This window comes from Polypterus senegalus, chromosome 15 (genome assembly GCF_016835505.1).
Source record: "Polypterus senegalus isolate Bchr_013 chromosome 15, ASM1683550v1, whole genome shotgun sequence".
Classification (NCBI taxonomy): domain Eukaryota; kingdom Metazoa; phylum Chordata; class Cladistia; order Polypteriformes; family Polypteridae; genus Polypterus; species Polypterus senegalus.
In genome coordinates, this window is record NC_053168.1 from 88,187,553 (window position 1) to 88,204,818 (window position 17,266).

Here is a 17,266-nt window from a genome sequence, read left to right on the forward strand (position 1 = left end):
CAACAACTTATCAACCCCTTCGGTTTCTCCTCTCGAAAGATCAAATTACAGTACACTTTTTGTGTAACATGGTTGGTTTTGTTTTGACTTGCCTCCATATTTATGTAAGAACAAACACAAGTGAATAGAAAATGTATACCTACCATGAGAAAAAAAAGTACCAGAAACATACGATACGATAAAATGATTACTTTCAGATCCCTTTTGTTGTCACAAACATGTGACAGAAACACAGAAGGTGTGGATCAATACTCAACAACTGTCTTGACTTGAAAAACTGACAAATTTGGTATGTTTTTAAGCTTTTCCTCCGTGCCCCATATGCTCCATTGTAAAGTACTGCTGAGTGCATGATTTTTTTTAATTTAGAGAAAGTGGTTAACTTTAGAACACAACTTCGCGTGGCACATGCATATATACCATGTTTGTGCAGAAATAACTTGGGCTTGAAAAATACCAAACTTATCCCTTAACCTTGAAGTTCTTTCTATCTAAGCTGCCCTCTGCAGTGTAAAATATGAGTAAAGCAGCACATGAGAAACTTTCTCTGTTTTTCCTAAATGAAGATAAATTATGTTTAATTACTCAATCTGCAGCTACTTTCAATCACCACAAGTGCATCCACAGCAACTACACACAATAGATATTGAAACACATTTTAAACAGAGGATTGTATTTTTCTTGGAAACAAAAAGCAAATATTAAAAAAGAAACATTTTATAGGTTAATTTTAGACCAAAAGAAAGCATTACCAATCGGCTCACTACCAAGAAGCACTTACACTCTGAAAATACTTAATATCAATTCCAAAGCGATATTTATTCAGTGCTGCACAAAATCAAGTCCAGCTTCAGAAGTGAGAAGCAAATACAACAGATATCCCAACACAACACCCCACAACATTCTGATTTAAGAAGTTAAAAATGAAATCCATTCCCAAACATTTATTTTCTGTTATGTTTTAACGTATTTCTGTCCTTTGTGCTGCTCTTTTGGAGTACTACAAGTGAGCTCAAGTCTGAATAAGCTTCTTAAGGAAACAGCATGTGCATTGATTAAACACATTAGATTGGATTTGTGTGCACCATTCAACTCAATTTCCTGTTAGTAATATCAATATGATCACCAAAAGGAAGGTAAGCACGGACATAGTGAAGCTTTAGGCTGTAAGTGGAATCCAGAAAGACATATGGCGACAGGTAAATCAAAATGAAAAAATTATGCTTGGAATTTTTTGAAGTCTGAAAATATTCAGTCAGTCATTTTCCAACCCGCTATATCCCAAATACAGGGTAATGGGGGTCTGCAGGAGCCAATCCCAGACAACACAGGGCGCAAGGCAGGAACAAACCCTGGGCAGGGCGCCAGCACACTGCAGGACACACACACACACCAAGCACAATTTAGAATCACCACTGGACTGTGGGAGGAAACCCACTCAGACATGGGGAGAACGTGCAGATTCCACGCAGGGAGGACTCGGGAAGAGAACCCAGGTCTCCTTACTGAGAGGCAGCAGCACTACCACTATACCACCATGCCGCCCTTTTGAAAATATTACTGTGTGTTTATGTACAGTATACTTGTGGAGTATTTAAACTATTTTCTCCAGTTGATTGTGATAAACAACATTTTTGGCTTGCTGCAGAAACTAAGACTATTTTTTGGACAACATACTGTAGAAAATAAGATTTAATATCATAAACCAAAGCTGAAACTGATTGAGGTCAATGTTGACATTCGGCTGCGCTATGCTGTTTCATGCTTGTAAGCTAGATATACAGCCAGGCCCAGGTGCTGTGAATTGCTATTACTTATCCGATTTGCTCAGAGTCTTCATTACAGTTACTCTTTAATTGGAGCACTGTTATACTCATTCTGTTATGCCAGCCACAAAAACGCAAAAAAGCTTGGCTGGATTGCAGCACAGACACTAACTGCCTACCTTTTTAACTCCAGCCAACTGCTTTGAACTGTCTGCTGACAAAAACAATAATTTTCTCTATACAGTAAAATACTTTATAAAATGACAGCATTACTTACATAATTTACAAATTATGTAGGTAAATGGCAGGCCTCATAATGGACTAGTGTGAGTATAATGCTCTATACATCACAAATCTGCTATCATTTTTGCTGTCTGAGTGGCTCATGCACTAAAAATGGGCGCACTTTATTCACTTCTGTTTTACTGCTTGTGTGTTCCGCACTGCCTGTTGTGTTAAAACATTACAATGTACAGTACAGACACGTATACCTGAATGGAGCATAGTACTTGGCCATGAATGAGGTGTCTTTTAGAAAAAAAAAAAGAATGATTTGTGTATATTGAAATGCTGGCACATTTATTGAATCACAAACACACAGTATGTGTTCAATGAAATAGGACTTTTACTTTTGCATACATTTTCGGTTATGCAGTGACTGTGCATTTTAATGTTTTCACATGACTTGGAATACGTAAAGTACACAGCCAACATCAATTGAACATATGTTGCGCTCTTTCACTCACGTACAGCTTACTCTGCCTACAATATGTGATCTCATGTGTTCCCCTTTCCCCGTGTCAAGTTGATGCTGGGTGAGTAGTTTGTATATTAAGCTGCTTTCAAATACTTGGCACATTTGCATATTGGCTGACTTTCTATTCCAAGTTGTGTGAAAACATTATGCATGAGAATGCACATTGTGGACATTTCTCATCTTTTCATAGACACCACATACCAGCTAATGAATAAAAATGGAAGATTAAACAGTCGACTTCCTTTGCCTTGTGTTCGTGCCTGCAGTAAAACAGTATGTGTGATTTAATATGTGAGATTGTGTCTGCATGTGATTGAGTGCATGCACCAGCATTTCAACATTGCTGTTTTCAAATCATATAAAAAAGTCGTCAGTCATGGCCAGGTACCAGGTTGCATCAGTCATTCTGTCTTCACAAAGAAAGACCACCGTTCATTCTCACATTTGCACACTTAATCAGGTCTGCCACATCTATGGATACGCTGAAATCAAGCCGCTTCACCCACAGCTTACTCTTTCCACGATGTATTATCTCATGTCTTCTCCTTTCTTTGTGTCAAATTGAAAATACAGTATTGCAATGCAATTTCAGACAAGTTTATATAGATTTTGTCAGCTAACTGAAATAACTGGAGCACCAATAGCTTTCAGATTAGCCTATTATCTTTTTATTACATGTAGTAAAAATGAGTTATTATGCACTATTATGCACTTTGAGCTACATTATTTGTATGAAAATGTGCTATATAAATAAAAGTTGTTATTATAAGTGATATTTTTCTATGATTACTGTATAGTTGCTTGGAGGAAAGAGAGATAGCATTCACATTTTGGTAGCACCATACAATAATCTTGATAATAGTAGCTAGTGTGAAATTGAAAAGTACTTGCAAGTGTAGTAAAGTGTGAGCAGGAGAAGAGAGAAAGTGATGGTACCAACATTCAATGGAGTGGCTTGTGGTGGTAATGGGTTTTTTCATGTGATAAAACAAAATAAAAATATCAACAATCACATCTTCTTAAATAGAATTTCAAGGTTAGAATAAGAAGGGAATTTGTAGTGCAGCAAACGTGGAAAAGTGAAGGAGGGACAGGAGCGTGACTGATGAAATAATTAAAAACACAAGCAAATTGGCATCAGCCACAGAGCTTCTAGTGTTAAACACCTGTATCATAGTCCACTAAAAAACTTTGCATATTATAAAACATTTTAAACACTGATTACCTATTTGTTTAACTCGTAAATAGCTCATTAGTGTGTGTGTGTTTATTTGTAGTACAAAGGTAAACATAACAATAATATCCAGTTTTGGATACCAATTATGTTTCCTTGGAATGGGCATGTTCTATGAAAATGTACTAAATAGATATAACGCTTAGCAAACTAAAAGAAACAATTTTAAAAGAATGGTTACTTACCAAATGAAAAACTAAATTAAAGATTTTCATTCAAAATAATAGGCCAAAAGTAATCAAAGGCACAACACCCGAAGAGCATGAAATACTGTCCTATGAACAGCTGAGACACAACAGTCCTCTCTCTGGAATGGCAGACAATTTAAAAATGTCTCTGTCATGCGTGTTTGAAATTTGGATACAAATATTCAAGTTATAACAGTGAATTTCCAGATATACAGATTAAAAAAAGCAAAAGATTGATGTACAGTTAAGTAGTTAAGGCCTCCAGAGCAACTGGTATATGAATAGGCAGAGCTTGAAACATTTACAAAACAAAAAGGAATTTGAATGTGCAATATAATAAATACTATTGCCACAGTAATTCTAGTCCAAATCCATTAACACATCGCCAGCAATACTGAAATAAAATACCAATGATGATGGCCACTGCAGAATGGTATTCTCGTATAAGGATTTAAAACAAGTCAGGACTCTTAGTTTACTTTAGCCAAGTTCTGCTCAAGATGCTGGTGTAGCTGTTTATTAATGGTTTTCATCATAGATCATTTAGCAAGGTACCCTTGACTCTCCAAAAAGACAAGAAATATAGACCATGCTTTTTAAAAATATGTACTATTTTAAATTAAATTGATTCGCCTGTTTTGAAGAGTTTTTCAGTTCTTGCATGCTTTATATTGTAAATACATTTCAACCTTCTACAGACATTTAATTATTTGTGTCTTTCTATATTGCAAAATGCAAAAATGTCACCTCTCATATCACAGTTACAGGGATTGAGAAAAGCCAAGCCTGAATTGCTGATGAAGAGCACATCCTGATAGCTTTTAAGAATCAAAGAAAAACTGAAACTACAAAATTCCCATCCCATGAAATGAACTGGATGGACTTAATGGTGTTTTTATCATTTATGCAGGTTGAGCATCCCTAACCCAAAATGCCTGGGACCAAAAGCCTAGTTTCTAATTTTATATATTTCGGATTTTGGAATATTTGCACATACATAATGAGATATTCTGTGGATGGGACCCAAGTCGAAACATGAAATTTATTCATGTTTCTTATACACCTGTCACACATGTGCAATTGGGAGATAGCTAAAAGGCCTGAATTACAGTAATTCCACGGCAGACCAGGGGCAGCGAGGTGTACTGACTTTCTTTCTCAATCCCTTGCAGACCATCCACAGAAAACCCTGCATGGTTCCGGCGACACCAATGACGTCTCTTCCGGTTCCGGAGCTCCTGATGACATCACTTCTGTTCTCGGCATATAAAGTCGCCATCTTAGGTAGTCAAAGTCAGTTACTTAATCCTTTTTCAGCCAGGGTGGCTGCCCCAAACCATTTTGATGACTTTGTGTTGTTTTTGTGACAACACCTAATACACAGTCTGAAATTAATTTTATGCAATATTTTTAATAACGTTGTGCCTGAAATAGATTTTGCACGCAATAGCATCAGCAAAATACCTGGATGGCTGGTAAACAACAGTAACATCAAAAAACCACAGGCTTTCAGTCTCCAACTATGATTCTGTGTTTTGATTAAACAGTAAGTAATAAGTAATAAACATAACGAGTAATGCACATAGGTCTGACGGTGATGACTGTTGATGACAAACTGGCACCAACTGAGCTTTGGAGCCGATACTTCCTCTAAGCTACGCTATGCAACATTTTTCAATCACACCTCTTACTCCCCATTTTGTTCAGCAGTTTGGAAATGCAGGTGTTATCATGCCTTTCCCACAGGACCCCCCCCCATGCTCGTCGTTTGTGTTTTGGTGCACAACTTGAATTCCTAAGATGGGAATGAAAAAAATCAGTCATAATGGTAAGTACCTGCTCATGTGTTATTCACATCTGCTAATGAGCAAACATAGTCATAGTACCACAAGTGAGGTCAGATGTAGATGTGAATACCATCTATCACTTGTTTGAATTCATTTTATTCCACCAGGGATATTGGGTTGTTTAAGCTTTCCTGGAAGCTGAGACTGCAAGGCAGAAATTGTTGTTCCTAATAACACTAACAGGACACAGATTATTAAGTTAATGTTTATTGCACATTGCATGTCAGGCGTAGAGCACTATTTTTAAGCTCATTATAATACATGTTAAACATGTAACGTCACTTGTAACGTCATGTAGTGGCAGACAATGTGGTGTAGTGGTGGACTTCAGACCATCAGCTTGTGAGTTCAAATCCTTCTATCGATACTGCGTGACCATCAGCAAGTCATTTCACCTGCCTGTATCCCAATTGGAAAAACAAATGTTGTAAATCACCTCAGATTAAAGCAACAGTCAAAAAAATTAAATGTAATGTCTGCGCTCAAAAAGTTTTGGATTTTGAAGCATTTCCAACTTTGGAATTTAAAATTAGTAATAGGCCTGTAATTACTCTTTTATCTTCAAATATAAATATCCAATGTTCTATACATAATGTAATTTATGAGAGATGTTAGAATGTCAGAATACAAACATTAAGTCAAGTTTTTAGAAGCCCACTCTGTAGACAAACAGCAATTTTTAAATTAGATTTTTCTTCTACCATTAATTTAAGTAGAAAAGTAATCTGCATTGTCCTCACGCTTCTCCTGGACTCACAGGATGATAAAATAGTCATTCAGAAGGCCAAGCAGACTGCTTCCAAAAAAGCACAGTCAGTATTGACTTTTATGTTCCCCAAGATTGAAGGCAATCACAGTAAATGTGCTGAAGAATCACGCTGTAAAATCTCCCACCTAATTACGGAGTATAGGCCTCGTCCATCACAAACACGTTCACATGTAAAGACAACGCTTTGACTTTATCTGCCACAAAAGAACAATGTCTAGGAGACAGGAACATAATAATTAAAATTCATGGCTGGAATTTCTTGAACTGCTGTGATTTATGTTATACAATTCATTTAAATGTCACAACTCTTAATTTTTTTCCAATGTACTGATGATGAATAAAACATGTGCTGATTTAACCAGTACGCATAATGCAGTGCTGTCTCAAGACACCCAGAATTGTTTTTTAATTAAAGAAGGGAACTTACAGACTTTGTACTTCCATCCAACACCTCCTCTTCGGTGGGCTCAAGCTTTATTTCCTATGGGACACAGAGAATATTTGTTATTATGAAAGAATCATCATGGAAGTTTTTATAGTGAATACACACCAAACCAAATGACCCAATGTCTAATAAACCTACAGAGTAAGTGATCATTTCTTGGTGGGGATTTATTGTTTGTTGTCATTTTAAGCTTTGAATACCATCTATCACTTGTTTGAATTAATTTTATTCCACCAGGGATATTGGGTTGTTTGAGCTTTTCTGGAAGCGGAGACTGCAAGGCAGAAGTTGTCGTTCCTTATAACACTAACAGAACACCGATCATTAAGTTAATGTTCATTGCGCATTGTATCTCTGGCGTAGAACACTATTTTTAAGCTCATTATAACACATCTTAAACATGGAAGGAGTCTTCATCATTGAAAGTCAAATATTTTCCCACTACATCTCACATTTTTAGGCACTGTACACAGGTTTGCTATTTGACATAACTTTTGTAATGGCATTACATACTGTATTTGGATCATCTTTAATCCTTTAATGATACTTGACCTTGTTTCTGTGTGCTGATCTGGTGTCACCAGTTTATAAGTGCTGTATGCTCATTTACAAGCTCTGCTGCCAACACAGGTAAGGTTTAACATCTGGCCACAGAAGACTGCCTTTGGAGAAGAGACACAACGTGCAAAAAGAAAAAAAGCGTACAGAGGAGTGAAGAACTAAAGGTCAAAATATACAAGTAACAAGAATTGAATTTGTCTTTTGCCACTAAGAAGACGTGACGACTACTGAAAACAATGAGCTGTGAATAAATGACAGACGCCACAAACCCTCAAAGTGGAAGCCTGCAGATAGTTGGCAATATGTATGTGTTCTCACTGCAGATGGAAAGAACTGCCTGGGTTAAGCAATCTATACAAAAGCAAAAGGCGAGATCAAATCAGAGCTTTCTTTTATGGGATGTTTCAAAATTAGTTTTCTCTTGAACCCATTTTAAAATGCCAGCATTTCTTAAAACTATTATTATTAAGATGAAATGATTCATAAGAAAGGTGGGTTTTGTAGGAACTGTTTTGTGCTGCATTATTGGTGCCTGCTTGTTTACATATACATATACTATATATTTATTTTTTGTTTAATTCACTTTACATACTTTTTGCACTAAACTACAGATTAACAGCCTGTTTCTTGTTAATTAGTATTTTTTTTTAATTCCTGTTATGTAGAAACAAAACATTAAAACAGAAAACAACACTATCAAACAAATGAAAACTAACATAGCAATACAAGCAATCGATGAAATTCTAAATTATCCCTGTTGTATGTATTGATGAGTGTAAGAGTGGGCCCTGTCATGCAATGCCACCCCACCCAAGATTGGTTTTTGCTTTGTGCCCAACTTTGCCAGTATGAACACCTGCCTCTTCAAACAGCCTTATATCAGGTACACAAATGTCATACTATAGTTGATACCTCTTTACTTGAGATGGGTGAGAGGACTTAAGAGGGTGGTTGGTGTTAAAAAGGTCTTGGACAGTTAAATAGTTTTAACTCAAGAAAACACATACATACACTCATTCATTCTGGGCAAATTTAGCGTCAGTAATTTACAAAGAAAAAACTCACAAAGACAGGGAAAAACTTGGAAAGCCCAGACAGACAGTGTCCAGTGACTGTAAGGCAGAAGCATTAGGCACCTGCTGCTCCATAAAGACAAATAAAACAAGGACTGCACAAGAAGCTGGATACTTGCCATGAAAGTTGTATATGTGGAGGTTTTATTGTGAAAATGGGATGAAAACTACTAAGTTTAACTTGTCCAGCAGCATATATATATTTGGCAAGTTTCATATAGAACCTAAGTGGAAATTCTTTTATTTTACATTAAAGGAGATCACATAAATAATGTTATATGATCTAATTATTCCCCAACCAGCTAATGGTTTCAGGAACAGGATGGTCAAATCTTGAGTGTCCCATATCTCACCTGGTACATGACCTATCAGCCCAGAGAACAAGGGGGTGGCTAAAACTTTTTGTTTTTCTATGCAAGAGAAGATTAAAATAAAAACGTATCACCATATCACCAAGTTCATAAATTTTCAATTGGAATCCATATGTACTTTTATGACTCTCCATTTTAAAATATGTGGCACTAAAGGTCTGTGTGCTAACACCAGCTCTTTTTGCCAACAGAACTAGGATTAAAATGTGTAGAAGATGAATAAACTTATTCTTTTCACGAATATCAATACTAAAATAGAAAGTTTTATTGGAATGGAAACAACGATGAGAGAAGACTTGAATATAGTGAATTCAGTTGCATCTTTATTAAATTCGCTCAACTTTGTCACCAGCACAGTCTACTGCCAAATAGTCCAGTGTTGAGACTGTGTACTAAAGTCTAACCATCACCTTTTACAAAAAATTTCTTTTCCATGTAAAAGAGTTCAAAACTCATGGGCTCACCAACAAACTAAGGCTGAGTGTTATGATTCAGACAAAGATAACATAAGATTTTTTTACTCTTAATGAAGTTTTTTTGGAGGTCATTTTAGAAGGTTTTGGACATCAGAAAATCTCTCTGTATTGTTACTTTTATTAAGTTATTGTTTGGTAATAATTATTATCATTATGTGTTTGATTTACTGCGATGCCATTTTGTTTAAGGACTGGCATTATCATTTTGAGGTGCTAAAGCTAGGACACAGGTCCCGGCTGCAAAGCCATGTCCTCCCATAAGTCATGTCATGTGATGTCATTGGCACACCACTTTGTGCTCAGAGACATGTGAGATTTCTGATAGTAGTTCCAGTGCATTTATATAGCTGCTATGCTCTTCAAACCATTTCTAATCACTTGATTGTTATGGACAGGTAGCACTGATTCCACCATAATTAGGAAAGAAATGTTAACCATATGATGCACATGATCAATCAGAATTCCTTTGTATTTATTGTTGTTACCCTACAACTTGAGGAAATAAGTGGAAGTAAACCATTTGAGAGTGACACTATCACAATGCCTGAGATGAGCAATCTGGTCTATAAAATTCTTTTAATAGGTCCCATACATGTAATGTTGAGAAAAAGGTGAATATAAGACATCTGTCTGCTGTTCACAATTACTCCTGTAGGCAGCAATATCTTTCCATGTGATCCTTGGCCTATATGATCTTGTCCACTATTCCTCCTGAAACATACTGAGTAGTCTTTGTAGACTGAAGTTTTTTTAAATATGCTTAAAAATCATCCGTCTCTCTCAAAGACATCTTTCTTGAGCCATGGTAAACAATGAAAAAAGTAACTAGGTTTGGGCAGCATTTTTATGCTTGACCTCAAGTATGATGGAACATTAACTGCTTAATTATCCTAATAGCAACTCCTGTGAGTAAATAGCTATTTTCAACATAATTTATGTTTCTTATTTTGTCAAATCTGTTTCTTTTCCCACTTATTTGTATAATTTTTCTTGACCTGAATAAAGTTTTAGATATAGCCACTTAAATGTGTTTTCCTAGTACGATTTGTCATAATTTGTCATTTATTGTGTCTTCTATTTTTCTATTCTTCATTTTGTAAAGCACTTTGAGCTACATTTTTTATATGAAAATGTGCTATATAAATAAATGTTGTTGTTGTTGTCATCATCCTCAGTCTTCAAATATGGCCGTTGATCACAGCCAAGTCTAGCAGGATATAAAACACAACAAAAGACCACCTGCTGCCCCTTCCTTTCACTATCAAGAGCCTTGCCATCTCTTTTTTTTTCTCTTTATTGCATGTGCATTGCTTTGTTCTCTCAGGAGGGAGAAGGGCCTGCAGAAATACTATGACATGAGCGGCCTTTCTCCAAAGCATAACACCATTTCAGTATTTAATTATAAAAAGTAAAATAATACTTTTCAATCAGCTGGGAAAAATGTACAAAATGAAGCAAAAACAAATACTTTTATACTGTATATCAACACAGTAGAACCTTGATTGTCCAAGCAAATGTGGACCAAGGCTACCTCACATAAAACTTCGATAAAATGGATGGCTGTGGCCATTTCTGATTAATAATTTACTTGTAAGTATACCATATCATGTTTCCGTTTCACACTCATTGTGATATTCAAAATAAGAAGGAAAGATTAGAGATTGTATACATGGTCATCACTGGCAAAAGAGTGAGAATAGCCGAGGGATGTAGTTGGGGAGTGGTGAATGAGTTATGCCACTCGATACAGTCGAGATTAAAAATATAGTGTTTACACACTCTGTACAGTATTCATGGCAAAGCGTTTATGAAATAGTGTGAAACTTCATTTAATTGGGGTGAGGATAGTCAGGGTTCTACTATAGTTTATAAAAATTACAGCCATTCTTACTTATTTCATGGAATATGTAGTTTATGTAGCATAAATAAGAAGTGGCTAAATAGAAGAAATTTTCTTTTTATAAGGCAAAGCAACAGTTGTAATGAGGATTCTTACCTTTTTTTCCAACCTATCAATCAATTTCTGCAGTCTGTTTATTTGGGAAGTCCATTGGTTATCATCTTCATGAAGACCTGTGAAGGAGCAGTTTAGACATTGGGCCTTTTTATAAAATTCTGCACCAATAAAATCACAAGTTCATCCATCCATCCAACTATTATCCAACCCGCTATATCCTAACTACAGGGTCACGGGGGTCTGCTGGTGCCAATCCCAGCCAACACAGGGCACAAGGCAGGAAATAAACCCAGGCAGGGTGCCAGCCCACCGCAGAAAATCACAATTTATGGAACCTAATTATAAGCAAAGATATTTTTAAAGTTAAAGTTCCAGAAAAAAACACACACACATAAACAGAACTTAAGGCACTTTTTCAAATCTCTTTCATTTTTAGAACCTGCTTTTTTCATTACAAAGTTCTGTAAAGCAACCCTGGATTGGATGGTGGTTCATTACTAGCACACTCAAACACAACCACAACCACAAACTGAGCTTACTCAGAGTTACTGATTACTCTGATTTTAAGTGCAACACCCTTTCCCTCCTAAGTGCATTACTAATGCCTAAAGGGAATCTGGGAAAGGGCCCTGGGTTTCTTTTTCTGCATTTAGCCAATTTAAATCTAATATAAACTGACCTTCTATTGTCTGTAATTTGCTTAGGGAATAACTATGTAGAAACTTTCACATTTTTTTTACACTTGCACAAACCAAATATACACACATTCATAAGCTGTTAATAACAACACAGAGAATACAAATTAAATTAGAACAACCATTTACTGAATAAATAAAAACAACTTTTAAAACAATAACAACAATAATGATAATAAAAATAAAGGTCTGTGTTGATTTAATCCCTTCTTAACAAAAAATATACTAAATCATACTAAATCTATTACTTACACTATTGGAAACCACTATTGTATGGTACCAACATATAAGAATCCAACAAAATATTCTGCTCAAAAAAATGAAAGCAACACTTTTTAATCAGAGTATAGCATAAAGTCAATGAAACTTATGGGATATTAATCTGGTCAGTTAAGTAGCAGAGGGGGTTGTTAATCAGTTTCAGCTGCTGTGGTGTTAATGAAATTAACAACAGATGCACTAGAGGGGCAACAATGAGACGACCCCCAAAACAGGAATGGTTTAACAGGTGGAGGCCACTGACATGTTTCCCTCCTTATCTTTTCTGGCTGTTTTTTCACTAGTTTTGCATTTGGCTATGGTGTCACTACTGGTGGCATGAGGCAACACCTGGACCCAACAGATGTTGCACAGGTAGTCCAACTTCTCCAGGTTGGCACATCAATACGTGCCATTGCCAGAAGGTTTGCTGCGTCTCCCAGCACAGTCTCAATGGCATGGAGGAGATTCCAGGAGATAGGCAGTCACTCTAGGAGAACTGGACAGGGCCAGAGAAGGTCATTTACCCATCAGCAGGACCGGTATCTGCTCCTGTGGACAAGGAGGAACACAATGAGCACTGTTAGGGCCCTATACAATGACCTCCAGCAGACCACTGGTGTGAATGTCTCTGACCAAACAATCAGAAATAGACTTCATAAGGGTGGCCTGAAGGCCTGATGTTCTCTAGTGGGCCCTGTATTCACTGCCCAGCACCATGAAGCTTGATTGGTGGTATTTGCCATAGAATACCAGAAATGGCAGGTCCAACACTGGTGACCTGTGCTTTTCACAGATAAGAGCGGGTTCACCCTGAGCACACGTGACAGGCGTGAAAGGGTCTGGAGAAGCCATGAAAAATATTGTGCTGCCTATAACATTGTTCCGCATGACCATTTTTCTGGTGGGTCAGTGATAGTCTGGGGGGGCATATCCATGGAGGGACGCACAGACCTCTACAGGCTAGACAATGCCACCCTGACTGCCATTAGGTTTTGGGATGAAATCCTTGGGCCCACTGTCAGACTCTATGCTGGTGGGCTCCTCCTGGTGCATGACTATGCCCGGCCCCATGTGTTGACAGTATGCAGGCAGTTCCTGGAGGATGAAGGAATTGATATCGTAGACTGGCACCCACGCTCGCCTGACGTAAATCCAATAGAACACCTGTGGGACATTATGTTTTGGTCCATCCAATGCTGCTAGGTTGCACATTAGACTGTCCAGGAGCTTAGTGATGCCCTGGTCCAGATCTGGGAGAAGATCCCCAGGGATACCATCTGTTATCTCATTAGAAGCATGCATACAAGCACATGGGGGCCATACAAACTACTGAGTACGATTTTGAGTTGCTGCAATGAAATTTGGGCAAAATAGACTAGCTTGCTGCATCATTTTTTCACTTTGATTTTCAGGGTGGCTTTGAATTCAGTCTTCTGTAGGTTGATCATTTTCATTTCCATCAAACGATGTGGCATCCTTTCGTACCTTACACATTACCCAGTCCGTATCAGTATAGATATCCAGCATGATTGTTTTCCCATTGAGAGCTGTCTGTTGCTACGGTCCTGCCTTTATCCAGTCTGATAGTGGTCACGGGACATAGTATCTTTGATTGCCGGTACAACATATAGTTCTGAGTAGGCATCAGCCACAGTGCTGCTCTTGTGATAATATTGGAGATAAATGCCATCAACTCAGGGACGGAGAGGCAAGTTTAAACTGTGCTCCATAACAAGACAGAGATGACAGTTCTTTCTCACAATTAAAAGAATGCAAACATATCTTCTCTTCAAAGGAATGCGTGTCAGGAGCAGAGAATATCAGAGAGAGAGAGAGAGAGCACGCAAGAAAAAAGCAAACAATCAAAAAATCAATACGTGCTTTTGGGCTTTTAAGTATGCCGAAGCACCGCGATAAAGTGGCATTTTTTAGAGGAGCATCCGTATCCTCTAGGCAAACAGCCTCTGTGCAAACAGCCCCTCTGCTCACACCCTCCGCCAGGCAGAGAATGTCAGAGAGAGTGAGAGAGACCGAGAAAACCAAAAAATTAAGCACCGAGCTCAAATAAAAAGGTTACATCTGTCAAGGAGTACAATAATCACCTGAGCTGCACAAGATCATCTTAAACAACACAGTGTCTCTCCCACATGGAGTGAAAATGTTCTTCTGAAAAGATGTAAACTGTCTCCCTGAAACTGGACACTGATACATCTTCCACACGTACCAGGCTTTTCAAGAATTCAAATTACAGCAAATTAAAACACACGTGTTGCATAGTGATATCTTAATAAAGCAAACTTCTAGTAACAATGGCAATGTTATTTCTTTTTCCTTTTCTCCTTCTTACTTTTTTGTGTCAAGTTAAGACAATCTCTGCAAACGTTCTTTATAATCGGGCAACATTATTACAACTTACAGCCATATTGGACTTTTCGACCAGATCTCGCTGGAATTCCACCCTGAGCTAGCATGCTGTGATGATTCGACGCCAGACCGGCCCCCAAGTAGGAAGCTCTTCTGAGAACAGGTCGAAGCAGAGGCGCACCAGACGGGGAGGAGTTGACCGAAGGCTCCGCCACTTGGTTAGAAATGGAAGGCTAACCCACCTGGTCATATTGTTTGAAAACGTTCAGTCTCTGGAAAATAAAATGGACAAGCTCCACGCTCGGATTTCCACACAAAGGGACATTCAGGATTGCTCTATATTGTGCTTCTGTGAAACCTGGCTGGGGGAGAGGACACCCGAAGAGGCAATAACACCAGGTGGCTACACAGTCTTCAGGGAGGACCGATGCGCTGCGGACATCGGTAATACTCGCAGAGGAGGAACAGCCGCCCTCGTCAAACAATCGTAGTGTACCGATTGTAAGACCATTTCTAAATCCTGTTCTGAAAATGTGGAATATCTGACTTTGAAGCTAAGGCCATTTCACCTGCCCAGAGAACTGCAATGCATTATATTGAGTGTCGTGTATATCCCCTCCTGTGCTAAGGAGGAGGCTGCACTGAAGGAGCTACACGATATGATCAGAAAAACATGTCTAAACCGCATCAGTTTGTGACCTTCTCCATTAAGGGAAATAAAACACCAGACCACTGCTATAGCAACATCAGAAACACCTTTTCAGCTGAACCAAAACCTCATTTTGGAAAACTCTGATCACCTGGCGATCTGGCTCAGTCCAGTTTACAACAAAAGGCTCAAGACAAAACCAGTCATAGTCAGGACTGTTTAACACCTGGACTGATGAAAGCTAGTCTGCAGGGGTGCTTAGAGGCCACAGATTGGCGCATTTTCAAAGCGGCCACTAACGATACCCATGAATACACAGAGACTGTGAGTGACTACATTAGTTGGTGCACGTCCATATGTGCCCCTCCTAGGACTATACGTACTGTATGTTCCCCAACCAGAAACCCTTGTTTAATTGGGACATAAAACAGAAAATCAGGAAGCGGCGAGAGGCCTTCAAGTCAGGAGATCAAGTGGAGTATAAGAGTGCCCGGTATGAGCTACAGAAGTCCATCAGAGCAGCAAAAAGGGCTCACTCACAAAAACTTGAAGGCTACTACCTCAACCACAATATGCACAGCATGTGGCAGGGAATTCAATATGTCACAAACTACAGGAGAATTATAAAAACAACCGTAGACCCCTGAGATGCCACCCTTTCAGACAGCCTTAACACCTTCTATGCCAGGTTTGACAGGCTGAACACAGACACACCCTCAAAGGCCCCCTGTGACCCCACGGATACTGCTTTCCAGGTGACACATACAGAGGTCCTGAAAGCTCTGAAGAAGGTGAGCCCCCACAAGGCTGTGGGACCCGATAGAGTTTCTCCCAGAGTTCTGAAGGCCTGTGGGGAACAACTAGCTGGGGTGTATGCTGACATCATTATCCCAGGCAGTAGTCCCCTGCATTTTCAAATCCTCCACCATAATACCAGTCTTCAAAAGATTGGACACACCCGCCCTAAATGACTTCAGGCCAGTGGCACCCACACCAGTCACCATGAAGTGCCTAGAAAAACTGGTTCTCATGTACATTAACCATATGGGACACTGTTGACCGCCTCCAGTTTGCCTATCGCCCCAATCAATCAGTGGATCACACAGTAGCAATAGCCCTACATCACACTCTGCAACACTTGGAAAGTAGCAGAACGTATACCAGGATGCTTTTCCTGGACTGCTTTTAATAACATTCGCCAAACTGATCGAGAAGCTGACAGACCTCAGTGTCCCAACTCCCACCTGTAACTGGATCCTGGTTTTCCTGACAGATAGACCACAGGTGGTGAGAATGGGAGTACGAGTGTCTGCTGAGCTCACAGTCAGCACAGGATCCCCACAGGGCTGTTGCCTCAGCCCCAAACTCTTCACCCTGTACACTTATGACTGTGTCTCCACCTAGGACAATACCATCATCATTAAATATGCTAATGACACTACCATCCTGGGGCTCATTAAGGGGGGAGACGAGTCAGGGTACAGGACCCTGGTAAACAACATTCTTGTCTATGGAGAGGAGAATGACCTCATCCTCAACATAGACAAGACCAAAGAAATAATACTGGACTTTAGGAAGTATCCTCCCCCTCTACAGCCTCTTATCATCAAAGGGACTGAGGTGGAGCGGGCCGTGAGCCACAGATTCCTGGGACTGCAGGTTACATCAGACCTGAGCTGGACTCTTAGCACCACAGCCACTATGATAAAAGCCCAGCAAAGGCTTTATTTCATTAGGCTGCTCAGGAAAGCCGGCCTGAACCATCGCCCTCTCACCCAGGCCCACAGAGGACTGAAAGAGAGTATTCTTACCACAGGCATCACTGTCTGGTATGGTAACACAACACAGGCAGA

The 17,266-nt window shown here is 38.9% G+C and overlaps 1 protein-coding gene across 2 annotated transcripts in view; it reads right to left on the minus strand.

Annotated features, from left to right (window-relative positions):
- Positions 1–17,266, minus strand: part of necab1 (N-terminal EF-hand calcium binding protein 1) — a 524,092-nt gene that overhangs the window by 70,498 nt on the left and 436,328 nt on the right. For both annotated transcript variants that reach the window (XM_039737164.1, XM_039737163.1), the window contains exons 8-9: positions 11,484–11,560; positions 6,989–7,042 (exon numbers count right to left, since the gene is read on the minus strand). In XM_039737164.1, the coding sequence (XP_039593098.1) occupies positions 6,989–7,042; positions 11,484–11,560 (131 nt within the window). The remainder of the gene's footprint in view (positions 1–6,988; positions 7,043–11,483; positions 11,561–17,266) is intronic.